We start from the raw sequence: 27,898 nt of genomic DNA on the forward strand, positions 1-27,898 counted from the left end.
TTCCAGACACAAGGAATCACTGCTTTATTGAAAATGAATTTGATCACTGGGTGAACAGAGTTTGATTGTGTTTCCTGCACAGGAACAAGGTGATCAATGACGCAGAGATCAGAGAGACAGCTGTCACAGTCAGGGTCACGATCAGGACCACCTCAGACTCCACACCTACAAACCAATGAGAAGCCAATGGTTAGTGAAGGAAACACTGAGGGGGAAATAGAAACCAGCAGTCAGCCAACTCACCACCTGGAGACCTCTCCTGCATCCTTCCCTCATTCAGGGAGTCCATTGCCAGATTGGTCACATCAGTGTCCAGAATGATCAGGGGTCCAAGTGAGGCCTCAGCCTCCCACTTCAATCCAACTTCATTCTCTGCAATATCAAACATTCCAGTTAGAAAGGGGAAAGGGGAAACGTCCACCATCTAGAGGATCAATATCCTACCAGCTTCAGCTACAAGATCTCTCCTTCCTCTGGATCCAAATCGCAGCTCCCTTGTGGCACAGTTACCCACACGGCAACAGGCACAAATGTCAATGCTCGATTCCTCCAATGGGGTCCAGCTAAGCAAGACAAATAATCAGTCAACCAACTGGGGTGTGCATCACTTCTCCACAAAAGCCCAGAGAGAGAGAGAGAGAGAGAGAGCACACTTACATATTCAGCATCTTCTGGAAAGTACAAGCTTTGTTCCTGGAATCTCTCCGATCCACTGGAGCTACTTTCAAGTGACAGGTGATGAAAATCTGAGGGAAACATCAACACGTTGTTATTTAATGACTCCCTCCCAACACAGACCCCAATGATCAGTTTCCTCCTACCAATGAACGGTCATCGCCAAAGAAACGGAATGCATCCAGGTCAAACCGGAGCTTGTCCATCTCCCGATCGCCACTTGGCAACACAAAGGTTGAAAAGGAGTCCTCAGCTTGGCTGTCCAGGAGGCAACTGAAGATAGATTTAAGGGACATGAAGTGAATCAAGTGAAGCCAGTGAGATGGGAGCAGCTGGAGAAAGCAGAGAGCTCCTTACCCATTGTAGTCAATAATGCTGTATGTCGGGGTGGAGTCCTTGTCTGGGCTCAATGTAGCTACACAGCGGTCAATGTAGAGCTTCAGGGGCATGTGGTTGCTCATTGAAACAGAGGCCTCAATGTGAAAGAGGTCACCCAGGTAGTAGACAGTGGAAGTGCGCTCTGTAAGCCAGTCACCTGAAGAACAAGAGGATAAGGGTTGGAGACAGTGGGTGTCACTCCCAGTGAGTGAAGACAGGAAATCACTCCCCATCACATACCATTCATTAGGCGCAGAGAGAATGAAAGGAATCCTTCTCCAGACCTGGTGGAGCTGAATGGGATCCAGGTAGGCCTGATGGGGTTACTGCTCACATTGCCCTTCCTGGAAAGACAGCAGAGTCATTTTAGGACAACTTCAGAGAACATCAGCAGCTGTGGATCTTATTGGGCATCCAATAAAGATTCTCACCTAAAATAACGACACTCGATGGGAACGACAGCTCCATTTGTTCTCACAATGACAGATCCATGATACTCTGGACTGTGGGTCAGGTGGGTGGTGTAGATCAGGAAATCTCCAGACATCTGAAAGACACCAGGTTAAGGAATGAAGAACTGATCTGAAATGAGAATGTTCTACACAGGGGTTAGCAATGAACTCATCCCATTCAATTAAAACAATTCAAGGAGATTGGCAGGGTCAGTGCAAAGAGGCTGCTGAGCCCCAGCTGGAGAGTTGATTGGGGGGGGGGGGGAAGAAAGAGAGAGAAAGAGAGAGGAGGGTCCTCAAGTCAGGGGCCAATGATTTAGGATAATCATGACAATGAATTTCTTCATTTAGCAGCTCATGAATTCTCTATCCCAGAGAACTGGGAATGCTCAGTCAGAGGATATTCAGGACAGTAGATTTATTTTTGGACATTAAGGTAATCATGTTGAGGACAGGGATGTGAGAAGTTCAGTCCTGATCTTAATGAATGGGGAACAGGCTGAAGGGGCTGCATGGCCTCGTGTTATTATGTTGCTCAGCAACCCCCAGCCATGTATACAAAGAGATTAGCATGAAGACCAGGATCAATTAACAGGGAACTGATTCAATAAAGAGGACAGCTTCAGTTAACAGGAAAAGGAACCACAAGTTGACAATATGGAGCCTGGAAATAGAACAGTTTTAATCCAGGGTCCCATTGATTCCAATGACTAGGAAAGTGGGAAGTGTGGAGTTCCTGTTTGGTCCAATCCATCTGAATTCCCATTTCATCCTGTTCCTTAACACCCAATCCAATTGGATTAAACAGTTCTGAAATTTAACCCCATTTCAATTGATGTGAATGAGCAGGAAAGAGCTGAAATCAACAAGAGGAAAAGCTCAGAGGAACCAAAGAGAAGCTTCCAGACCAAGGGGGTTGATGTCACAAGGTTGAAGAGACTCAGACTAGTGGAAGCAAAGTACAACCCAGAACAGGAAGCTAGTTTTGGGGGGGTTTAGGAATCAGGAGACCAGTATCTCCTCAATATCAATGACATCTCACCAAGTGTTGGAATAAAGAGTGGAGAACAATCTCCAGCCTAAGCTTAGAGCCAGAGTTGAGGATTGACATTACCTGCAATTTGCTGCCACACTCATGGAGCCCATAGTCAAAGAGGACAGTGTGGTTCTGAGAGTAGATCCTGGTTGGCCGACAGCCTGCTGCCCCCAGGGTCAGGTCAGCAGCTTTAACCAGGTGCCTGGTTCCAAATAAATCCAGCTGGACCCTGACCAGCAGCTTGTCCTCTGCACACTGCACCATCACAGTCTGCAGTGGAGACACACTTTGACCCTCATACACACGGAAATGGGAACCAAAGGGAGGAAGAGGGACTCTCTGAGGCACAGAGGTGGCTTTGACTCTGCTCCATGGAAACCTCTGGCCTCAGAAACTGTTGCCAAGTATCAGAGGAACAAACAGCCCCAACTAACATCAGCACTGAGAACAAAGCCCTCACTCCAAAATCTCCCATGATACCAAACAACTGAACCATCCTGTCCACCAGGGAGCAGCACCTTTTATACTCACAACCTGTACTCACCTGAACTCGTTTGCGGTCAATCAGCTAATTATACTAAAAGAAACAAACTCAGGGACAAATTAAAAGGGGCCACTCCTGATAGGGGCACTGTCCAAATAATAATAATAATCTTTCGTATTGTCACAAGTTGGCTTACGCTAACCTATTTAATGTAAGTTAATGAAGTCACTGTGAAAAGCCCTGAGACGCCAGAGCCCGGCACCTGTTTGGGTACACGGAGGGGGAATACAGAATGTCCAAATTACCTAACCACACATCTTTCAGGACATATGCGGGTAACCGGAGCACCCGGAGGAAACCCTCGCTGACATGGTGAGAACGTGCTGCTTCTGCACAGACAGTGACCTGCCGGGAATCGAACCTGGGACCCTGGTGCTGTGAAGGCCACAGTGCTAACCACTGTGCAACCGTGCTCTCCCTAATAGTTCACAAGTAGGCTGACATTATCACTGCAATGAAGTTTCTGTGAAAATCCCCTAGTTGCCACATTCCAGCGCCTGTTTGGGTACACTGAGGGAAAATTCAGAATGTCCAAATCGCGTAACAAACACATTTTGCAGGATTTGTGGGTGGAAACCGGAGCACCCGGAGGAAACCCGTGCAGACACTGGAGAACATGCAGACCCCACACAGACTGTGACGCAAGCCGGGAATCGAACCCAGGACCCTGGCACTGTGAAGCAGTAGGGCTAACCACTGTGCTATCGTACTACCTAGGCCCAACCATTTTCAGCAGTTTCGTCAATCGCCTCCCTTCCATCATAAGGTCAGAAGTAGAGATGTGTGTTGGTGATTGCACAATGTTCAACATCATCTGTGACTCCTCAGATACTGAAACAGTCCATGTCCAAATGCAACAAGACCTGGAAAATATCCAGGCTTGGAATGACAAATGGCAAGTACCATTCATGCCACACAAAGGCCAGACAGTGACCATCCCCTATAAGAGAGATTCTAACCATTGCCCCATGACATTCAATGGCACCACCATCTACAAGGCACAAGTTGAGAATGTGATGGAATACTTTCCACTTACCTGGATGTTTGCAGCTCCAACGACAGTCAAGAAACCTGACATCATCCAGGACAAAGCAGCCTGCATGATTGGCACCCCTTCCACAAATATTCACTCCTTCCACCACCGATGCACAGTAACAGTTGTGTGTACCATCGACAAGATGAACTGCAGGAACTCACCATGGCATCTTAGATTGCAGCTTCCAAACCCAAGACCATAACCATCTAAAAGGACAAGGGCAGCAGTCACCTGGGAAATTGATGTGTTGGGTAGGCTGGGTCTATGTGGACTGCGTTTGATGCAGTGGAGCAAGAGACAGACTTGATGAGATGCAACATGATTTTATTTAACATCTAACTATTTTACATGTTCAACTTTGGGTTGACACTATGCTGACTTGATTGGAGATCTGAGGCTAGCCTGACCAGACTAACTGATTACCACATGGTGTTTGTTCTAGCTGCTGCTCACGAGCTCTGACTGTCTCAGAGACTGGATCCCGAGAGAGCGGGAAAACTGGTGCCCTCTGGCTTTATAGTGGTCGTGTCCTGTCTGGTGAGTGGCTGCTGTGTTCTATGTGCTTACTGGTCATCCTGTGTGTCAATCACTGCCTATCTGCACTCCATGATATACATGGATGCATATTCTGACATCTCCCCTCTTTTTTTTAAAAGTGTGTGTTCAGATAATAAATAGTAAGGTTTATGTGTGTGAAGATGTGTATATGTATGTGACTGTATACAGAAAATGCTAAAATTGACTTATACACAGAGGAAGTTGTCGCTAGTGCAGATATAGGGCAGATGAAATGGTCAAAAAGTGATATTTACAGATGTCAAAACGATGAGGTAACAAAGTTGTGCAAACATTCAGTCTATAAGTTTAGTCTCTGTGGCTTGCGACGAATTCTGGTTGACCGCCTCAAGGGTGGAGCAGGGGCCGCCTGCTCTTGGATGGGTGGGACTGCCGCCAATGCGGTGGTCGCAGAGGTCAGTAGGATTGCTGGGAGATCGGTGGCCTCGTGGCAGGGCCTGTCCAGGGGAAGCAGTGTGTGAGGTGGGACATCACGGTCGGGTGGTGGACGTGGAAGTCTGCACAGCGCCCACCTGTTGCGTCGTAGGAAAGAGCCATCAGCCATGCGGACGAGAAACGATCTCGGGGCCACTTGCTTGACCACCACAGCTGTGGAGGACCAGCCGCCGTCAGGCAGCTGTACACGAACCCGATCAGTTGGGACCAGCTCGGGGAGATCCGTGGCATGAGCATCGTACGCTGATTTCTGTTGGGCCCGAGACTGCTGCATCCTCTGTATGACCGTGAAGTTGTCAAGGGCTGGAACATGGATGGCTGGAACCGTTGTTCGCAGAGTGCGGTTCATGAGCATCTGCACTGGAGACAACCCAGTGGACAGCGGGGTCACCCTGTGTGCCAACAGCACCAGGTTGAAGTTGGAGCCTGTGTCTGCAGCCTTTACATAGTAGTCTTTTGACGATGTGTACCCCTTTTTCGGCCTTCCCGTTTGACTGTGGGTAGAGGGGGCTGGATGTGACATGACGGAAGTTGTATAGCTGGGCAAAATCAGACCACTCCTGGCTGTAAAAACAGGGGCTGTTGTCATTCATCACCGTGAGTGGTATACCATGTCTGGCAAATGTTTCTTTGCATGCCTTAATCACCGCCGCCGACGTGAGTTCGGATACTCTCACCACTTCGGGGTAATTGGAAAAGTAGTCCACCAGGAGGACATAGTCATGCCCCTGGCGTGGAAAAGGTCGACACCGACTTTGGACCATGGGGAGGTCACTATCTCATGTTGCAGCAGAGTTTCTTAAGGTTGACCTGGCTGAAGTTTTTGACATGTAGGGCAGTTGAGGACCGTGTTGGCTATATCCTAGCTGATGCCTGGCCAGTAGACTGCCTCCCGAGCTTTACGTCGACATTTCCCGACCCCCAGGTGACCCTCGTGGATTTGGCCGAGCACCATACCTCGCATGCTCTGCGGGATCACGATTCTGTCAAGCTTCATGAAGATGCCGTCTACTACCGTCAGATCGTCCTGGACGTTGTAAAACTGGGGACACTGACCCTTCTGCCAGCCATTCGTGAGGTGCTGCATCACCCGCTGGAGCAGAGGATCTCCGGCCGTTTCCTCACGAATTTGAGTGGCTCTCTCATCAGAGGCCGGAAAGTTGGAGGCAGAGAATTGCACCTGTGCGTCAAATTGACAAACTATGTCAGTTTGCTCACACGGTGTGGTGATAGACCTGGAAAGGGCAACTGCAAAGATGAGTTCTTTGCCTGGGGTGTAGACCAGTTCAAAATCGTAGCGGCGTAGCTTGAGAAGGATGCGTTGTAACCGTGGCGTCATGTCATTGAGGTCTTTTTGGATAATGTGAACAAATGGCCTGTGGTCCGTCTCAACCATGAATTTGGGGAGGCCATATACATAATCGTGGAACTTGTCGATTCCTGTTAGGAGGCTCAAGCATTCCTTCTCAATCTGAGCGTACCGTTGCTCAGTGGGCATCATGGCTCTGGAGGCATACGCAATTGGGGCCCAGGAGGAGGAGTCATCCCATTGGAGGAGCCCCGCACCAATGCCGTCCTGGCTCGCGTCAGTGGATATTTTTGTGTCCTTGGCGGGGTCGAAAAACACCAGCACTGGGACTTTGGTGAGTTTTGCCCTCAGCTCACGCCATTCTTTCTCATGAGCGGGCAGCCACTGAAATTCCGTCGACTTTCTGACGAGATGGCACATCACCACCTGGAAGCTCCCCCTCCAAGTCACTCACTGTTCTGACTTGGAAAGATATCGTCCCGTCACTGTGACTGGGTCAAAATCCTGGATCTTTCTCATGAGCGGGCAGCCACTGAAATTCCGTCGACTTTCTGACGAGATGGCGGAGGGCTGTGGTATGGGACACCATGTTGGGGATGAACTTCGCAAGGAAATTGACCATCCTAGGAAGCGGAGGACTGCCTTCTTGTCTTCTGGGGTCTTCATGGCGTTGATCGCCGAAACCTTGTCAGCATCTGGCTGCACGCCGTGCTGCAAGATGTGGCCGCTAAGGAATTTGATTTCTGATCGACCGAATGAGCATTTGGCCCTGTTGAGTCGGAGGCCATGCTCGTAGATCCTGTGGAATACCCGCTTGAGGCGATCGATGTGTTCTTGAGGAGTTGACATCGTCGACATACACTCGCACCCCCTCGATGCCCTCCATCATCTGTTCCATGATGCAGTGAAATACCTCTGAGGCAGAGATTTTGCCAAAGGGCATCCGGTTGTAGCAGTAGCAACCGAACGGGGTATTGAATGTGCACAGCTTGCGACTGGATGCATCCAGCTGTATTTGCCAGAACTCCTTGGAGGCGTCCAGCTTTGTAAAGAATTTGCCGTGAACCATCTCGCTGGTTAACTCTTCTTGTTTTGGTATCGGGTAATATTCCCTCATGATGTTGCGGTTTAAATCTTTGGGGTCGAGACAGATTCGAAGCTCCCCTGACGGCTTCTTGACGCAGACCATGGAGCTAAACCAGTCCGTGGGTTCTGTGACCTTTGATATGATGCCCTGGTCCTGGACGTCTTGCAACTGCTGCTTGAGGCGGTCCTTGAAGGGTGCCAGCACCCGACGTGGTGCGTGAACCATAGGGGTGGCCAGCGCCGGCCCTAGGGATTGCTGGTGCCCCGGGCAAGCTGAACTTCGGCGCCCTTCGTGGGGGGGGTCGGGTCGGGTCGTGTCGGGTCGGGTCGGGGGGGTCGGGTCGGGTCGGGTCGGGTTGGGGGGGGTCGGGTCGGGGGGGGTCGGGTCGGGTTGGGGGGGTTCGGGTTCGGGTTCGGGTTCGGGTTCGGGTTCGGGTTCGGGTTCGGGTTCGGGTTCGGGTTCGGGTTCGGGTTCGGGTTCGGGTTCGGGTTCGGGTTCGGGTTCGGGTTCGGGTTCGGGTTCGGGTTCGGGTTCGGGTTCGGGTTCGGGTTCGGGTTCGGGTTCGGGTTCGGGTTCGGGTTCGGGTTCGGGTTCGGGTTCGGGTTCGGGTTCGGGTTCGGGTTCGGGTTCGGGTTCGGGTTCGGGTTCGGGTTCGGGTTCGGGTTCGGGTTCGGGTTCGGGTTCGGGTTCGGGTTCGGGTTCGGGTTCGGGTTCGGGTTCGGGTTCGGGTTCGGGTTCGGGTTCGGGTTCGGGTTCGGGTTCGGGTTCGGGTTCGGGTTCGGGTTCGGGTTCGGGTTCGGGTTCGGGTTCGGGTTCGGGTTCGGGTTCGGGTTCGGGTTCGGGTTAGGGTTCGGGTTCGGGTTCGGGTTCGGGTTCGGGTTCGGGTTCGGGTTCGGGTTCGGGTTCGGGTTAGGGTTCGGGTCGGGGGGGTCGGGTCGGGGGGGTCGGGTCGGGGGGGTTGGGTCGCGTCGGGTCGGGGGGGTCGGGTCGGGTCGGGGGGGTTCGGGTCGGGGGGGTTGGGTCGGGTCGGGGGGGTGGGTCGGATTGGGTCGGGTTGGGTCGGGGGGGTCGGGTCGGGGGGGTCGGGTCGGGGGGGTCGGGTCGGGTCGGGGGGGGTCGGGTCGGGTCGGGTCGGGGGGGGTCAGGTCGGGTCGGGGGGGGTCGGGTCGGGTCGGGGGGGGTCGGGTCGGGGGCGGTCGGGTCGGGTCGGGGGGTCGGGTCGGGGGGGTCGGGGGGGTCGGGTCGGGTCGGGGGGGTGGGGTCAGGTCGGGTCGGGTCGGGTGGGGGGGGTCGGGTCGGGGGGGTCGGGGGGGTTGTGGGGGGTCGGGGGGGTCGGGCCGGGTCGGGGGGGTCGGGTCGGGTCGGGTGGGTCGGGTCGGGTCGGGTTGGGGGGGGTCGGGTCGGGTCGGGGGGTCGGGGGCGTCGGGTCGGGGGGGGGGTCGGGTCGGGTCGGGGGGGTCGGGTCGGGTCGGGTCGGGTGGGGTCAGGTCGGGTCGGGGGGGTCGGGTCGGGTCGGGGGGGGGCCGGAGTGTCCTGGTATATGATTGGGACTCACCGATCGGCGGGCCGGTCTCTCTGTCGGCAGGTCTCTGACGCCGGTCACGCACTCGTTGATGGCGCCCCCTAGCACATGGCGCCCCGGGCGACTGCCCGAGTTGCCGGTACCTTGAGCCGGCCGGGGGTGGCGTTTGGTTTCAGCAGGATTTTGTATCGGTATGGGAGCGTGCCCATTCCATCGAACACGCTGTGGTACTGCGTGATGATGTCATCAATTTCAGCCTGGAAGTTTTCATCAGGTGAGGCCGTCGCCTGTGAGGATGACATGGTGTGGACTCACTGAACCAGGTTCAGGAGTTTGCACCCGAGCACCGAGCACCGAGCAGGGATGCTCTGTCAGGTCCGACAATCTCAAATTGCAGCGTCGCTTTAAGTGACCTATTGGAAATGCCGAGTTGGCACGAGCCACTGGCAGCAATGGCATTGCCATTGTAGTCAAGGAGCTGGCAGGCCGGTGGAAGAATGCTGGTCTGACGCGGATAGTGTCGAGATAGGATTTTGAAATGAGGTTCGCTGATGCGCCGGTACCCAGCTTGAAACGGATGCGGGCCTTGTTGACTGAGGACAGCACGCCACTTGTCATTAGGATCCACGCTTAGGATTGGGAGGTGTTTCACCATAGAACATAGAACAGTACAGCACAGAACAGGCCCTTCGGCCCTCAATGTTGTGCCGAACAATGATCACCCTACTTTAAACCCATGTAACCCGTATACCCGTAACCCAACAATCCCCCCATTAACCTTACACTACGGGCAATTTAGCATGGCCAATCCACCTAACCTGCACATCTTTGGACTGTGGGAGGAAACCGGAGCACCCGGAGGAAACCCACGCACACACAGGGAGGACGTGCAGACTCCACACAGACAGTGACCCAGCCGGGAATCGAACCTGGGACCCTGGAGCTGTGAAGCATTGATGCTAACCACCATGCTACTGTGAGGCCCCATCTTTGAGAAAGGCAGCGCATGCTTGGTAATGATGCCTGTGGTGGTATGAATGTGAGCACTGCCATTGGTGCAGAACATGGGTTTCCCATTGGCTCTGGCTGGTCATGTGCCTCTCGTCCGATTGGCTGGGACTAGTCATGTGACTGCTCATCAATTGGTCGATAGGCAAGTAGACCCCGCCTCCGAGGCGGGGTATAAGTACCCAGAGTTCCCGGCGGTCGGCCTTTCTCTGTAGTCGACCAGCGGGCTAACAACTAGCTGATTAAAGCCACAGTTTGGATCTTAATCGTGTCTCGAGTCCAATTGATGGTACATCAATTTAATCAGCTAGAATTTTGGAATGGAGCTTCGCATCAAGCCTCACTGCCTCCGCACCAGCCCACATGCTTCAAATGCATCTGCAATCTTTAAACATTGGCAGGCGTGTTTTAATAGCTATCTGACGACTGCAGCCGGCAAGCCCACCATGGAGCAGAAACTCCACATCCTCCTCTCATGCGTGGGCACAGCGATCTACTCAATGATTGAGGACGACAGCGATTATGATGCGGCCATGGAGATTCCCAAAGGACACTTTCTCCGGACGGTCAACAAAGTAAACGCACGAAAGTAAACATTCTCATTTGAGTTCAGTTTTTCATTCCTTAACCTGGTGCCTTTCAGATGTCTGGAGATTTCCTGATCTACACCACCCACCTGACCCACAGCCCAGAGTATCATGGATCTGTCATTGTGAGAACAAATGGAGCTGTTGTTCCCATTGAGTGTCGTTACTTTAGGTGAGAATCTTTATTTGAAGATCCACAGCTGTTAGTGTTCTCTGAAGTTGTCTTAAAATGACTCTGCTGCCTTTCCAGGAAGGGCAATGTGAGCAGTAACCCCATCAGGCCTACCTGGATCCCATTCAGCTCCACCAGGTCTAGAGAAGGACATCTTTCATTCTCTCTGCGCCTAATGAATGGTATGTGATGGGGAGTGATTTCCTGTCTTCACTCACTGGGAGTGACACCCACTGTCTCCAACCCTTATCCTCTTGTTCTTCAGGTGACTGGCTTACAGAGCGCACTTCCACTGTCTACTACCTGGGTGACCTCATTCACATTGAGGCCTCTGTTTCAATGAGCAACCACATGCCCCTGAAGCTCTTCATTGACCGCTGTGTAGCTACATTGAACCCAGACAAGGACTCCACCCCGAGATACAGCATCATTGACTACAATGGGTAAGGAGCTCTCTGCTTTCTCCAGCTGCTCCCATCTCACTGGCTTCACTTGATTCACTTCATGTCCCTTTTTAATCTATCTTCAGTTGCCTCCTGGACAGCCAAGCTGAGGACTCCTTTTCAACCTTTGTGTTGCCAAGTGGCGAGCGGGAGATGGACAAGCTCCGGTTTGACCTGGATGCATTCCGTTTCTTTGGAGATGACCGTTCCTTGGTAAGAGGAAATTGATCACTGGGGTCTCTGGGTTGGGAGGGAGTCATTAAATAACAACGTGTTGATGTTTCCCTCAGATTTTCATCACCTGTCACCTGAAAGTAGCTCCAGTGGATCGGAGGGATTCCAAGAACAAAGCTTGTACTTTCCAGAAGATGCAGAATATGTAAGCTCTCTCTCGGATGGGCTTTTGTGGAGAAGTGATGCACAACCCAGTTGGTTGACTGATTTTTGTCTTGCTTAGCTGGGCCCAATTGGAGGAATCGAGCATTGATATTTGTGCCTGTTGCCATGTGGGTAACTGTGCCACAAGGGAGCTGCGATTTGGATCCAGAGGAAGGAGAGATCTTGTAGCTGAAGCTGGTAGGACATTGATTCTCTAGATGGTGGACGTTTCCCCTTTCCCCTCTCTAACTGTAATGTTTAATATTGCAGAAAATGAAGTTGGATCGAAGTGGGAGGCTGAGGCCTCACTTGGACCCCTGATCATTCTGGATACTGATGTGACCAACCTGGCAACGGACTCTCTGAATGAGGGAAGGATGCAGGAGAGGTCCCCAGGTGGTGAGTTGGCTGACTGTGGTTTCTATTTGCCCCTCAGTGTTTCCTTCACTAACCATTGGCTTCTCATTGGTTTGTAGGTGTGGAGTCTGAGGTGGTCGCTTACGTTGCTGGCATGCAGTCCCCTTCTATCCGCCAACGATTGCTGGAGAAGAACACCCTCAGCCTAGCTGAGGCACGGACTCGTGCAACCTCCCTGGAGGTTGCTGACCTGAACGCCCGCGCATACGCCCCCGGCCGCGCAGCAACCCCCTGGACTTCATGGCACGCGCCACCCCCGTCCTCCGTGGACCCCCCCCCCCCCCCCCCCCCCCCCCCCCCCCCCCCACCCCCAAAGCCTGCGCTGCAGGTCACTCTGACAAACTAGCGGGGCCCCGTTGCTATTTTTGTGGTCTCTCCAAGCACCCTCGCCCCGCGCTGTCCGGCCCGCTCCGCTCTGTGTAAGAGCTGCGGGAAGAAGGGCCACTACGTAGTGGTCTGCCAGACCAAGTCGGTCGCTGCTGTTCCACGCAGCGACCGCGGATCGCCCCCCCCCCCGGGCCCCCCTAGGGCCCAGCGCCGCACACCAACCTCTTCGGCCCGCCTCCCTGGCCCCCGAACGGCCCCGCGGCCCTCCCGACCCTCGCTCCCAGCTGCCCCGACCGGCCCGCAGACGCCGCTGACACTGCCCCCAGCCGCCATGAGGTTCCCACGGGCGCCACCTACTTGGGCCCCGGACACCATGTGCGGGCCATGGGCGCCGCCATCTTGGGGCCCCGGATCCATGTGCGGGCCCTGGGCGCGGCCATCTTGGGACCCCGACTCCACGTGCGAGTCCTGGGCGCCGCCATCTTGGGCCAACACGGAAGGCTCTGCCAGCGATTACTCTGCCACCGAGGAGGATCTGGAACTCTCACCACGACTTTCTTCCATCACACTCGACCAGTCGCGACCACGCACGCTCGCCAAGACTACGACAACGATCCAGCTCAACGGACACAAAACGAGATGCCTGCTGGACACCGGGAGCACGGTAAGTTTCGTCCACCCCAACACGGTAAGACACTGCGCGCTCCCCACCCATCCAGTTAAGCATAAGATTGAATTGGCCTCGGGTTCGCACTCCGTCCAAATCACCAGGTGCTGCATAGCGGACCTCACGGTCCAGGTGAGGGTTTTCAAAAACTTCAAACTCCTCATTCTCCCCCGTCTATGCGCTCCGGCACTCTTGGGCCTGGATTTCCAGTGCAACGTGCAGAGCTTGACCTTTCAATTCGGCGGCCCTATTCCCCCTCTTACTGCTGCCTCAAACGCTGCCTCGGCTTCTTCTCATATTATGCCCAGTGGGTCCCCAACTACGCCGACAAAGCCCGCCCCCTCATCCAGACCACCTCCTTTCCCCTATCGATGGAGGCCCGCCAGGCCTTTAGCTGCATCAAAGCAGATATCGCAACGGCCACGATGCATGCTATCGACGAGCCCCTCCCATTCCAGGTCGAGAGCGACGCATCTGACGTAGCTCTGGCGGCCACCCTGAACCAAGCGGGCAGACCCGTGGTCTTCTTCTCACGAACCCTCCACGCTTCCGAAATCCACCATTCCTCGGTGGAAAAGGAGGCACCGGCCATAGTCGAAGCTGTGCGATACTGGAGGCACTATCTGGCCGGCAGGAGGTTTACCCTCTCACAGACCAACGGTCAGTAGCTTTCATGTTCGATAATGCACAGAGGGGCAAGATCAAGAACGACAAGATCTTGCGGTGGCGGATCGAATTGTCCACGTACAACTACGATATCTTGTATCGTCCTGGGAAGCTCAATGAGCCTTCCGATGCCCTATCCCGCGGTACCTGCGCCAGCGCACAGATTGACCGCCTCCGCTCCCTCCACATGGACCTCTGCCATCCAGGGGTCACCCGTCTTTACCATTTTATTAAGACCCGCAACCTGCCCTACTCCGTTGAGGAAGTCAGGACCGTCACTGGGGACTGCCACGTCTGCGCCGAGTGCAAACCGCACTTCTACCGCCCCGAACGAGCGCATCTGATCAAGGCGTCCCGCCCCTTCGAACGTCTCAGTATAGACTTCAAGGTTCCCCTCCCCTCCAACAACCGTAACACATATTTCTTGAGTGTTATCGACGAATACTCCCGCTTCCCTTTTGCCATTCCCTGTCCCGACATGACCACAACAACCGTCACAAAGGCCCTCCTATCCATCTTCTCCCTGGTCGGTTACCCCGCGTACATCCACAGCGACCGGGGGTCCTCCTTTATGAGTGACGAACTGCGTCAGTTCCTGCTCAGCAGGGGCATAGCCTCTAGCAGGACGACCAGTTATAACCCCCGGGGTAACGGTAAGGTCAAGCGGGAGAATGGCACCATTTGGAAGACCATCCTGCTGGCCCTACGGTCCAGAGATCTCCCTATTCCCCGTTGGCAAGAAGTCATCCCCGACGCCCTGCATTCAATCCGGTCTCTCCTCTGTACTACCACTAATCAAACACCTCATGAACGTCTTCTTGTTTTCCCCAGGAAGTCGTCCTCAGGATCCCCTCTCCCGACCTGGCTGGCCACCCCCGGGCCCATCTTGCTCCGGAAGCATGTGCGGGTGCACAAGTCCGACCAGTTGGTCGAGCGAGTCCAGTTACTCCACGCCAACCCGCAGTATGCGTACATGGAGTATCCCGACGGTCGGCAGGATATGGTCTCACTTCGGGACCTGGCACCCACCGGCGTGCGGCCTTCTCCCCCTACATCAACATCTCCCCACCCAACCCCAATTCCCCCCCAGTGCCCCCTGCGCCCCCACGACCCAGCGCACATGCCCCCTCGTCTCCACCACCAGCCCGGGGTACGGAGACACATCTACGATCGACGCTCCCAGAGGCAAGGACGGCCATCGGCCCGACATCACCGGCTCCACTGCGACGGTCCTCCAGAACACCACGGGCACCCGACAGGCTGATCGTCTCCATCTGATGCGACTATGGGACATTTTGGACTTTGTTGTTATTCTGTTGCACCTTAAGTTGTAGTAGTAGTATTATTTTTTGCCATGAGCCAGTGGGCAGCCCACCTTTCTCGATTTTCGCTGCTCATACCACCAGTCCTCGGATCCCCCCCCCCCGCCTCTCTTCCACTTACACCCCCCCCCCCCCCCCCCGGCCTTCTTTCTCCACAAGGGGTGAATGTGGTGGTATTAATGTGAGCACTGCCATTGGTGCAGAGCATGGGTTTCCCATTGGCTCTGGCTGGTCATGTGCCTCTCGTCCGATTGGCTGCGACTAGTCATGTGACTGCTCACCAATTGGTCGAGAGGCAAGTAGACCCCGCCTCCGAGGCGGGGTACAAGTACCCAGAGTTCCCGGCGGTCGGCCTTTCTCTGTAGTCGACCACCGGGCTAACAACTAACTGATTAAAGCCACAGCCAGGCCGGCAGTACCAGGTTCAGGATCCGATGGGCTGTCGGGGTCGGAGTCTGGCACAGCCTGCTGAATCGAACGGACGCTCCTGCGCCTTGGCTGGGATCGCTGTGTGCTGGGCAGTGCAGCAGATCTGCAAAGGGTTGCGTAGTGGCCAAGCTTGCCACACTGTAGACACCGTCGTGATTTTGCCGGATATTGCCGCTTTAAATGGGCGGAGCCAGAATTTGGACACGCCATGACGCCAACGTCAGCGCGTTCTGTACGCCATCGCTCATGCGCAGTGTGGTTGAATGACGTACGCACCTGCGCAGGCTGGTCGTCGGTCTTGCCGTCCCCTCGGTCGTGGCGCGCATACGCTGGAGCCCAGGAAAAGCTCGGGAAATGGCCACTCTCATCAAGACTCAGGCCCTGCATTTGTGCGATTGCCTGCACCCATTCTGCCTCGTGGGGGGGTTAGCTTAGCCATTTCTGCCGCCCTGATGTGGGAGAACCGGTTGTTAGCATGCATGTGGAGAACACACGTTTCGATGGCGATGTTGAGGGTGAGCTGCTTGACTTTCAGGAGCTGCTGGTGAAGGGAATCAGAGTGGACTCCGAAAATGATCTGATCCCGGATCATGGAATCAGTTGTCGAGTCATAGTTAAATGACTGCGCGAGGATGCGGAGATGGGTCAAAAAGGATTGAAAAGGTTCATCCTTATCCTGAAGCCTCTGCTGGAAAACGTACCGTTCAAAGCTCTCATTCACCTCAATGTCGCAGTGGCTGTCGAATTTCAGCAGGACTGTTTTAAATTTCGTCTTGTCTCCGCCTTCAGCGAATGTAAGGGAGTTGTAGATGTGGATGGCGTGGTCCCCCGCTGTGGAGAGGAATAGTGCGATCTTCCTGGCGTCCGATGCGGCTTCGAGGTCGGTGGCTTCAAGATAGAGTTCGAACTTCTGTTTGAAGATCTTCCAATTTGTACCGAGGTTGCCGGCGATGCGGAGCTGCGGAGGAGGGCAGACGTTGTCCATGTTACCGGATGGCTGTTTGCTGGTCAATGCCGATTCACTCAAGGTAGGTCCGTCAATTTTCAGCACCGAACCTGATACCATGATGTGTTGGGTAGGCTGGATTTATGTGGACTCCGTTTGATGCAGTGTAGAGAGAGACAGGCTTCCAACACTTGATGAGATGCAACACGATTTAATTTAACATCTAACTATTTTACATGTTCAACTGTGGGTTGACACTATGCTGACTTGACTGGAGACCTGAGGCTAGCCTGACCAGACTAACTGACGACCACATGGTGTTTGCACTAGCTGCTGCTCACGAGCTCTGACTGTCTCAGAGGCTGGATCCTTAGAGCAAGGGAAAAATGGTGCCCTCTGGCTTTATAGTGGTTGTGTCCTGTCTGGTGATTTGCTGCTGTGTACTGTGTGTTCACTGGTCATCCTGTGTGTCAATCACTGACTGTCTGCACACCATCATATACCTGGATGTATATTATGACAAACATCACCACCTGGACGTTCAAACATTTTGAGATCAGAATTGTTGCTCATTGTTTGGACAGCAGGAACTGGTAATAATAGCGCTGTTGCAATTTACAGCCCATCTTTTGTTTCTTATCCAATTCCGGTCCCCCTTCAACTTGCACCATTGACCCTGCCTTCTAACCTATCACAGACTTTTGTTCTGTTCTCCCTTCCTCTCCCCACCACCTTAAAACTTGTTATATTCCTAAAGTCTTCCAATTCCCAACGAAAGGTTACCAACCTGAAACATTGACTACGGGAACAATTCTCCCAAAACATCTCTAAGTGTGTCTCTGGTGGGAACCGAGGTCAATTCCTGCCGGGTGGTTTGGCGCAATGCAGATCGCAATCTATCTACACTTAGAATTTTGTTGGGAGGTTGGGGTGAGCTGCAGCCTGATTGAGGGGCGCAGAGCTGAAGACTCCGGCAGGTCCGGCTCCTCCGAGATCGGGGCACCATTCATAAAGGAAGATCTGATCTCAGGCAAACGCTCAGCCCCCCACCCCGCCCCATTGCCAGTACCAGCACCCCCCCACGTGAGCGACAGCTCGCTATGGGGATGGCCAATGCACCACCTGCATATTCATCACTCTGATCTCCATCACTCTGGCTTCACACTGCGCCGGCGGGTGGGAGAATTCCAGGAGCCAGGAGAATCCAGCTTAAAACAGATCCTGCATATTTAAATAAGGGTGTTGTGCACAAACCTGGGGCGGGATTCTCCCCTACCCGACGGAGCGGGCTGTCCCGGCGTCAATGAGTGGCGTGAACTACTCGGGCGTAGGGCCGCCCAGAAGGTGCGGAACCCTCCGCCGACCGGCGCGAGTTAGCGCATGCGCGTGAGTGCCAGCGTTTGCTGGCATCTTCTCAGTGCATGCGCAGGGTGGTTCTTTTCCGCTCCAGCCATGGCGGAGGTTGACAGCGGCTCATGCGGAGGGAAAGAATGCCCCCACGGCACAGGCCCGCCAGCGGATCTGTGGGCCCCCATCGCGGACCAGGCCACCGAGGGGGCACCCCCGGGGCCAGGTCCCTCCGCGACCCCCGGAGGACTACGGAGGCCGCCAGCAGAGCCAGTTCCCGCCGGTAAGTACCAGGTCTAATTTACTCTGGCGGGACCGGCCTACAACAGACAGCTGCACGGCCCATCGCAGGCCGGAGAATCGATGGGGGGGGGGGGGGGGGGGGGGGGGGGGCGCAGCGAGCGGCCATCGACCGGCGTAGCACGTTGCCCGCCCCCACCAAAACCCCGGCGCCGGACAATTCAGCAGCCGGCGGCGGCGGGATGCACGCTGACCCCTGGCTATTCTCCAGCCCCGTGGGGTTGGAGAATCCCACCCCTGATCACAGCAGCTGGAGCGGTCAAGGAGCATCGGAAATTGTTTGACACCCGGCGCAAATCCCTTTTCGGGCCTCTCCCGGGATTTTCCCAAGTTCGCAGAATTTGCGCTGGGCGCAATGTGGCTAGAGAATCGCCCCGCTGTTTCTCTACCGGTGCTGACTAAATATTTCCAGAAATTTCTGTTCATGTTGTACATTTAAGAACTGAACTTGTTCATCATTACTGATTTAACTAAATACAAATAACAGACTGATGCTTGAGCAAGATTTCTTTACATGTGCCAGGCATAGGTTGCTGTAAGCACATTGAATCTTGTGGAAGTTATAATTTGCCTTTTGCAATATTTTTACTACATGGTCATGCAGAAACTTAAACAGCATTTTGTCTCCAGCACAAGTATGTTTAATGCCGTATGTTCATGTTTTACAGAACAATGCCTGTTTAGTGCCTGTTGATGACCCAAAGGCCACCAGTGCCACAGAGGAAATAAATACTGTGACTAGTTCTATTACGATGCAGGAGTACTTTGCCAACAGCATGGCTCAACTGAAAAAATCAAAAACAGGGCATGAGATCGCCCATAGCAGTGCTGTTCAGGAACTCGAAGGAAATGATTTGAATTCATTCGAAGAAGTAAAAATTAAATCCCAAAAAAGAAAAAACGCTGCAGAGGAGATGCAGAGGGGATTTGTAACTTCAACCAACTGTCTCCCCCCACAAAGCAAGTCGAGGGTGAAGGTGATGGAGAACTAAATAGTGGTCTGATAGAAGACAGCCCAGTTAAGGAAAATTACCAGACTAAAAGAAACTCCAGAAAAAGCAGAGTGAATCCTTCGGTGTCACTCATCCAGAATATTTGTCCTTTAGGAGAAGTTGAGTTGGAAGAGGTTCAGGTTGAACAATACTCGGCAGTAAATGAGTCGTCGGAGAAGCAAAATGAGCAGGATTGGGATAAGGATAAGGAGAAATGAAAGAAGGCTAAGAAGAAAGCAACAGCCACAGGTGAAGATGAGGTTTCTCAATCCTGTCATTCAATAGAAAGGAGGAGAAAAAAGAAAGAGCAGAAATAGAAGATTTGGGGCATGCCGAAATTGTTGGCCACATTTTTAATTGAAAACGATCCAAATGAGGTATTTTATTACTAATTACAAAATACAAAATAGTTCCTCTACATTCAGGGTGTTCGCCTTACAGCGACTGTTGGAATTAAATTTAAGCAGTGAGCTTGGTAATGGGGGATGGAATACTTGAAGTAAGGAAAGCGATTAAAAGCATGTTAAAAAAAATTTCTTATAAATGCACAAAATAAAATGAGTATGTTTATTTGTGGGTATTGACTATAGATGCTACGGTCAAACTCGGTGATGCGACAAGGCCATTAAATCGGGGACGAGGCCTCTCGCTAGATTTGCGACGCTCGAAACGCCTCTCGGGATCCCATCAGATGTTACAATCTGGATCTCGCCCTCACTGGGTGGTATCCGGATATACATCACAAATTATCTATTTGGCTCATTTAAATAGGTCAGGGCCCAATTCCCCCTAGCAGCCTGGCCTGGGAGACGTCGCCATGGCGCCGTTTAGCACTGGTCCACAGAAACAGGGGCCAGGTGTACCGGCGGGGGTTCCCAGGCCATTGGAGACTCATGGGTGGTCGGGGACAGGGCAGGATGGCACCCTGGCTCTCCCTCTGGCACCAAGACAACTTGGCAGTGCCATGGCACTCAGGTGCCTGAGGGGGGCATGTCCCTGAAAGGGTGGGTGTATGAAGGGCGGATATGAATAAATTGTGTGGGTTAAAGGGTTGGTGTCCTGAAATGAGGGGTAGCGGCTCGAAAGAGGCATGAAGAAGAGAGACCCTCAGCAACCCCATAGCCGAGTGACCTCATTTGGTTGGGGTAGGGAGGGGGACAGTGAAATTTCCTGTGGGTGGGGGATGTGGGGCCCACAAACGGGGACCAGGTGGAACAGCACTTGGGGGGGGGGGGGGGCTTCTCCCAGGCAATCGGTGACCCGCCCCAGGTAACTGGACAGGGTGGCACACTGGCACTGATGCCACCCAAGCACCTTTGAAACTACCAGCCTTGCACCCTGACAGTGCCACTTGGCTACCCTGGCACTGCCACCTGGTCAACAGCCTGGCACTGCCAGGGTGCCCAGGTGGTGCTGGCAGGGATACTGCCAGGCCGGCAGTACCAAGGTGCCCAGAACTCATTCTTTGTTTTTGGTAAGATTGCACTCTAAGTGGGTAAGTACCTTTGCGGATCTCACTGAAAAAAACGGCAAGAAATACTCTACCAAACTCACCCAAAATGATACTCAGAAATGTTTATTTTTTTAAAATGTTTTTATTCAGGTTTTTCATTTTATACAATACAAAATTAACACATGTGTGTGGACCAGGTACAATTTACAAAAGCCAAACTTTGGAGGTTACCCCCAAGTCCCTACCCCCCCCCCCCCCTCACCAACTCCCCTGTCCCTTTTATTTTACTTTATTCAATTTTTACATCTGTACATTGTACAATAGGTGAGCGAGACAGTTCGATGTATAGTTTGTTACTGTTGAACATATTATGGGCAGCACAGTGGTTAGCAATGTTTCTTCACAGCACCAGGGTCCTGGGTTCGATTCCCAGATTGGGCCCCTGTCTGTGTGGAGTCTGCACGTTCTCCTCGTGTCTGCGTAGGTTTCTTCCGGGTGCTCGGTTTCCTCCCACATGTTCCAAAAGACGTGCTGTATGGTGAATTAGACATCCTGAATTCTCCCTCAGTGTAGCGAACAGGCGCTGGAGTATGGTGACTAGGGGATTTTCACAGTAATTTCATTGCAGTGTTAATGTAAGCCTACTCGTAACACTAATAAAGATTATTTATTATAGTTTTGTTGGGCAGGGAAGCCTTCTGGCCCCCTCTTTGGTCTCTTCCCGTGTCCCCTCCTGATTTTTCCCTGGGTACCTCCCTTGCTGCTCCCCTTTCCTCCCACATGTGGGTGTGGTTGGCCGGGCCACCCTGCCACCGTTCACACTGGTCTTCCACCTCCGGGAAGAACCTGTTCATCTGGGTTCTGGTTAGGTGCGCTCTGTGTACCACTTTGTACTGCATGAGGCTTAGCCTTGTGCAAGAGGTGGTGGAGTTCGCCCTGCTCAGTGCTTCACTCCAGAGTCCCCACCCTATGTCTGTCCCTAGTTTGTCCTCCCATGTCTGTCTTGCTCCATGTAATGGTGCTCTCACCTTCCTAACAGTTGTCCCTAAATGTCCCCACAGTTCCCCTTCTCAATACTGTCCACGTCTAGCAGTTCCTCCAGCAATGTGTCTCTCAGGGCCCGAGGGTACCTCACCGTCTCCTTGCGGAAAATGTTTTTGACTTGCAAGTGTTGGAGCTCCCGTCCGTTTGGTAGCTCCAGTCTTCCTGTCAGCTGGTCCAGGGTTGTGAGTCTCGGTTGTGACTTCCTGTCAGCTGGTCCAGGCATTTAAAAGTCCCAAATCTCTAGCGTCCCCCCGGCCTGTCTCCACTTCTTAACAATGGCATCAAGCATGGCTGGTGGGAATTTGTGGTTACGGCATATGTGGGCCATGGTGGACATCTCGGTTCAGCCGACGTGCTGTCTCAACTAGTTCCAGAATTTAACGTAGCTACCACCACTGGGCTGGATGTGTACTTTGCCAGGGTGGTTGGGAGCACAGTCGTGGTTAGAACTTGGAGGGTTGTTCCTGTTCAGGAGGGCTACTCCATTTTCACCCATTCCTTGCTCGGCTCAGTTACTCATCCCCTCACACTCTTGGCTGTGGCTGCCCAGTGGTAGTATTTCAGGTTCGGAAGTGCGAGGCCTCCCATATTTCTTTCCAGTGTATTTTTAGTGAGTCTTGCCCACACAAATGCCATAATCATTTTATTTATTCCTTGGAAAAAGGCCTTGGGGATGAAGATCGGTTTGGATCTTCTCAATGGTATTGAAATTTCAGAGTTATGTTCCTGACCAGTGAGGCTCCTAATTGAGAGCTAGGTTACATTTATTCTAATCTTTGTGACCCTCCCTGGTAGCTTAATCTGGATCGTACTATTTATTTCAACATTTTAACTAGTTTTGGCCTTTAAAAAGGTTTTCGGTATTTCATAGATTTTCAGTCCCCTTCCTAATGATAAAACTGGGACAGCAAATCCTGTGAAGGAGGAGGGATTCATTCTGAACTTCCACATTTAACTATGGCTGTGCAGATACTGGATACTGTGCTATCAGCCAGGCACTGTAGTCGTGCAAATACTGACAACTTTCACTTCTGACAACTTTCACTTCTACAAATTCTAGGCCACTATAGATAAATATATCTAAGAAAGGCAAGGCCATTGCTTTCAATGGATCATGTACAGTTTACATTGCTGTACTAATTCATACCAAGTGCAATAGATGATTAACCATTGCCAAGTTTCTATTCTGGTGGGCTGCTCCCCGGAGACAATTTGATGATCAAATCCTCAGCCAAGTATAGTATCAATCTAGCCCATTGTGGGTTCATTCATATTCAATCCCTGGCATGTGCCGAGACAGCTGATCTCCTCTCAGAAGATTTATCCAAGAACTCAGGTGTACAGAATCCATATCAAGGGCAGCACAATGGCATAGTGGTTAGCACTTTTACTTCACAGTGCCAGTGTCCCAGGTTCAGTTCCCACCTAGGGTCACTATCTGTGTGAAGTCACCAATTCCTCCACTTTCCTCCCACAGTCCAAAAAAGTGCAGTTATGAGCCATTCTTGTCCTTAATGTCCAAGATGGTGGAGGTATGGGCTGAAGTAGGGTGCTCTTTCCCAGGGCTGGTGCAGACACAATGGGCTGAATGGCCTCCTTCTGTACTGTAAATTTTATGACATTTAATCTTTTGTCCACTTTCACCCTCTAAAGAAATCTTAATTATACAAAATGAAATACGAACTACTTGAGAATATTTTCTCACCTCAACTTTGCTGGAGACTTCTGGGTTGCGTCTGAACATGATTTACTTGGCATTTCTATTTGCTGATCTACTGTTTGGTGACACTGCTTACCTGAAAATCTATTGAGTCAATTTAAAAAAAAAATGACTTAAAGATACCAGTGGATAGGCAGCAATACAGATGCCAGTGAAAATTAAATATTTATATCATATTGCATAAAAGAGTCAATTCTGCTGGTCCTGCCTCTTTGAAAGTGTGACCCAGATTGTCCCACTCCAGATTTTCCCCTCAATCCCTTCATTTAGCCCCTTGAAGTTCAGATCCAGTTGCTCTTAGAAGTGACTGATTCCACCATACTTTGTTTATGCATTGCAGATTTTACCAACCATACGCATGAAGAAATTTCTCATTTCTCCAAACGTTTTTTGCCAACTATTTTAAATACATGTGCTAGGTTTCTGTTAAGTTTGCTCTTTTTCCAAGAGCAACCCCAGCATCTCTAGTCTCCTATTACGATGCTGGACCAGACCCTAGCAGTGGCTAGGATAATGATAAGATAAATCACTTATTGTCACAAGTAGGCTTCAATGAAGTTATTGTGAAAAGCCCCTAGTCGCCACATTCTGGCACCTGTTCGGGGAGGCTGTTACAGCAATCTAACCATGCTGCTGGCCTGCCTTGGTCTGCTTTCAAAGCCAGCGATTTAGCCCAGTGCTAAACAGCCCCTACTGGACAGAAACACCCAATATTTTATTTAAATTTTGTATGACTGAGGGGAAAGGACACCTCACTCCAAGAGTGATTTCACACAATATAGGGATATGGCATAGTATTAAAATTTCTTAAATTCAGAGAGTCATTTACAGTGCAGAAAGAGACCATTCAGTCCATTGAGTCTACACCAGCTCCTGAAAGAGCACCCTACCCAAGCCCACACCTCCACCCTATCCCCGTAACCCAACAAACCCACCTAACTCTTGGATATTGGGGGCAATTTAGCATGACAAATCCACTGAACATGCAAAGTTGTGAATCAAATCTGGTCATAAACAACTCCATTTCTCAATGTCTTCAGGCTCACTTCAACCCAATGCCTCACCTCATGTTCCCTTAACCTTAATGGATTGGTTCAGTTGCCCTGGTTCAATTCCCCATGTCTTCTTTGATGTTTGATTCCACAATCCTCATGTGTGAGCTCAAAAGCAGAAGAAGAAGATTGGAGGGCCTTTAGCCCCGATTAAAATAATGCAGTGATCAGATTTCCAGTTGGATATCAGAGACCCAAATGAAGTTCAGGCATCAGATGATGGCTCTGGGGATCAGCACATGTCACTTCATTGATTGTTACCATCAAGGTGGGGGGGGGAGGAAGAGGAGTGTGAACACCCTGGGAATACAGTGTTTCCCCTATCCAGAAGGGGGGGGGGGCTTCAGTGATCCAGTAAACAGCCCCACCAGCCAGGCTCAGCCCCACCAGTATGTCCCAGACCTGTTCACACCAGGGAGGAAAAACAACTGAAACAGACAGAACATGAACCAGCCCCCTTAAAAACTACACTCAAGTAGAAGAACCATTCAAGGAGGAGATGTGGTTCTTGGAGCACACAAACCCCAGCCATTATTTCCATGGACTCAGACTAATGAAATGCAGAGACCAATCAGCTCCCAGACAAGGAATCACTGCTTTATTGATAATTAATTTGATTACTGGGCGAACAGAGTTTGATTCCGTTTCCTGTACAGGAACAAGGTGATCAATGAAGCAGAGATCAGAGAGACAGCTGTCACAGTCAGGGTCACGATCAGGACCACCTCAGACTCCACACCTACAAACCAATGAGAAACCAATGGTTAGTGAAGGAAACACCAAGGGGGAAATGGAAACCAGCAGTCAGCCAACTTACCACCTGGAATCCTCTCCTGCATCGTTCCCTCATTCAGGGAGTTTGTTGCCAGGTTGGTCACATCAGTATCCAGAATGATCAGGGGTCCAAGTGAGGCCTCAGCCTCCCACTTCAATCCAACTTCACTCTCTGCAATATCAAACATTCCAGTTAGAGAGGGGAAAGGGGAAACCTCCACCATCTAGAGAATCAATGTCCTACCAGCTTCAGCTACAATATCTCTCCTTCCTCTGGATCCAAATCTCAGCTCCCTTGTGGCACAGTTACCCACATGGCAACAGGCACAAATATCAATGCTCGATTCCTCCAATGGGGCCCAGCTAAGCAAGACAAAAATCAGTCAACCAACTGTATTGTGCATCACTTCTCCACAAAAGCCCATTTGAGAGAGAGCTTACATATTCTGCATCTTCCTGGAAAGTACAAGCTTTGTTCTTGGAATCTCTCCGATCCACTGGAGCTACTTTCAGGTGGCAGGTGATGAAAATCTGAGGGAACCATCAACACGTCGTTATTTAATGACTCCCTCCCAACACAGACCCACAATGATCAGTTTCCTCTTACCAAGGAACGGTCATCTCCAAAGAAACGGAATGCATCCAGGTCAAACCGGAGCTTGTCCATCTCCCGCTCGCCACTTGGCAACACAAAGGTTGAAAAGGAGTCCTCAGCTTGGCTGTCCAGGAGGCAACTGAAGACAGATTAAAAAGGGACATGAAGTGAATCAAGTGAAGCCAGTGAGATTGGAGCAGCTGGAGAAAGCAGAGAGCTCCTTACCCATTGTAGTCAATAATGCTGTATCTCGGGGTGGAGTCCTTGTCTGGGCTCAATGTAGCTACACAGCGGTCAATGTAGAGCTTCAGGGGCATGTGGTTGCTCATTGAAACAGAGGCCTCAATGTGAATGAGGTCACCCAGGTAGTAGACAGTGGAAGTGCGCTCTGTAAGCCAGTCACCTGAAGAACAAGAGGACAAGGGTTGGAGACAGTGGGTGTCACTCCGTGAGTGAAGAGAGGAAATCACTCCCCATCACATACCATTCATTAGGCGCAGAGAGAATGAAAGATGTCCTTCTCCAGACCTGGTGGAGCTGAATGGGATCCAGGTAGGCCTGATGGGGTTACTGCTCACATTGCCCTTCCTGGAAAGACAGCAGAGTCATTTTAGGACAACTTCAGAGAACACCAACAGCTGTGGATCTTCAAATAAAGATTCTCACCTAAAGTAACGACACTCAATGGGAACAACAGCTCCATTTGTTCTCACAATGACAGATCCATGATACTCTGGACTGTGGGTCAGGTGGGTGGTGTAGATCAGGAAATCTCCAGACATCTGAAAGACACCACGTTAAGGAATGAAGAACTGAACTCAAATGAGAATGTTCTACACAGGGGTTAACAATGAACTCGCCCCATCCAATTAAAATAATTCAAGGAGATTGGCAGGTTCGGTGCAAATAGGCTACTGGGCCCCAGCTGGAGTGTCGGGGGGGGGGGGGGAAAGAGTCATCTCAGGTCAGGGGTCAATCATTTAGGATAAACATGATAATGACTTTCTTCATTTAGCAGCTCATGAATTCTCTATCTCAGAGCTGGGAATGTTCAGTCAGAGGATATTCAGGACAGATGGATTATATTTTTGGACATTAAGGGAATCATGTTGAGGACAAGGGCATGAGGTTATGGGGAGCCCAGCCCAGATCTTAATGATCAGGGACAGGCTGGAGGGGCTGCATGGCCTCATCTTGTTATTAGTGTTGCTCAGCAACCCCCAGCCATGTATACAAAGAGATCATTAGACACAAGATCAGGATCAATTAACAGGGAATTCATTCAATAAAGGGACAGCTTCAGTTAACAGGAAAAGGAGCCACAAGTTGACAATGATATGGAGCCTGGAAATAGAACAGTTTCAATCCAGGGCCCCATTGATTCCAATGACTGGGAAAGTGGGAAGTGTGGAATTCCTCTTTTTTCCAATCCATATGAATTCCCATTTCATTCTGTTCATAAACACCCAACCCAATTGGATTAAACTGGACTGAAACCAAACCCTCAGTTGGATTGATGTGAATGAGGGGGAAATAGAGCTGAAAAATCAACAAGAGGAAAAGCTCAAGAGGAACAAAAGAGAAGCTTCCAGATCAATGGGGTTGATGTCACAATATTGAAGAGACTCAGACCAGTGGAAGCAAAGTACAATCAGGGAGCTAGTTTGGGTGTTTAAGACACAGGAGACCAGTATCTCCTCTATATCAATGACATCTCACCAAGTGTTGGAATAAAGAGTGTGGAACAATCTCCAGCCTAAGCTTAGAGCCAGAGTTGAGGTTTGACATTACCTGCAATTTGCTGCCACACTCATGGAGCCCATAGTCAAAGAGGACAGTGTGGTTCTGAGAGTAGATCCTGGTTGGCCGACAGCCTGCTGCCCCCAGTGTCAGGTCAGCAGCTTTAATCAGGTGCCTGGTTCCAAATAAATCCAGCTGGACCCTGACCAGCAGCTTGTCCTCTGCACACTGCACCATCACAGTCCGCAGCGGAGACACACTTTGACCCTCAGACACACGGAAATGGGAACCAAAGGGAGGAAGAGGGACTCTCTGAGGCACAGAGGTGGCTTTGACTCTGCTCCATGGAAACCTTTGGCCTCGAAACTGTTGCCAAGTATCAGAGGAACAAACAGCCCCAACTAACACCAGCACTGGGAACAAAGCCCTCACTCCAAAATCCCCCATGATACCAAACAACTGAACCATC

The 27,898-nt window shown here is 51.6% G+C and overlaps 1 protein-coding gene across 2 annotated transcripts; it reads right to left on the reverse strand.

The window, feature by feature from the left end:
* Nucleotides 1–27,898, reverse strand: LOC119967435 (zona pellucida sperm-binding protein 3-like). Of its 2 annotated transcripts, none has more exons than XM_038799979.1 (9): nt 27,481–27,898; nt 26,356–26,471; nt 26,174–26,277; nt 25,915–26,092; nt 25,702–25,828; nt 658–746; nt 445–563; nt 244–372; nt 1–165 (listed from the first exon to the last, which is right to left on the reverse strand). In XM_038799979.1, the coding sequence occupies exons 1-9, from the start codon at nt 27,895–27,897 to the stop codon at nt 44–46; spliced, it is 1,401 nt and encodes a 466-aa protein (XP_038655907.1). In that variant the 5' UTR covers nt 27,898; the 3' UTR covers nt 1–43. The 2 variants fall into 2 exon arrangements, with proteins under 2 accessions (XP_038655907.1, XP_038655908.1); XM_038799980.1 differs by lacking the exons at nt 25,702–25,828; nt 25,915–26,092; nt 26,174–26,277; nt 26,356–26,471; nt 27,481–27,898 and adding exons at nt 822–948; nt 1,033–1,210; nt 1,294–1,397; nt 1,485–1,600; nt 2,620–2,857.

Source organism: Scyliorhinus canicula, chromosome 6, assembly GCF_902713615.1.
Source record: "Scyliorhinus canicula chromosome 6, sScyCan1.1, whole genome shotgun sequence".
Taxonomy (NCBI): Eukaryota; Metazoa; Chordata; class Chondrichthyes; order Carcharhiniformes; family Scyliorhinidae; genus Scyliorhinus; species Scyliorhinus canicula.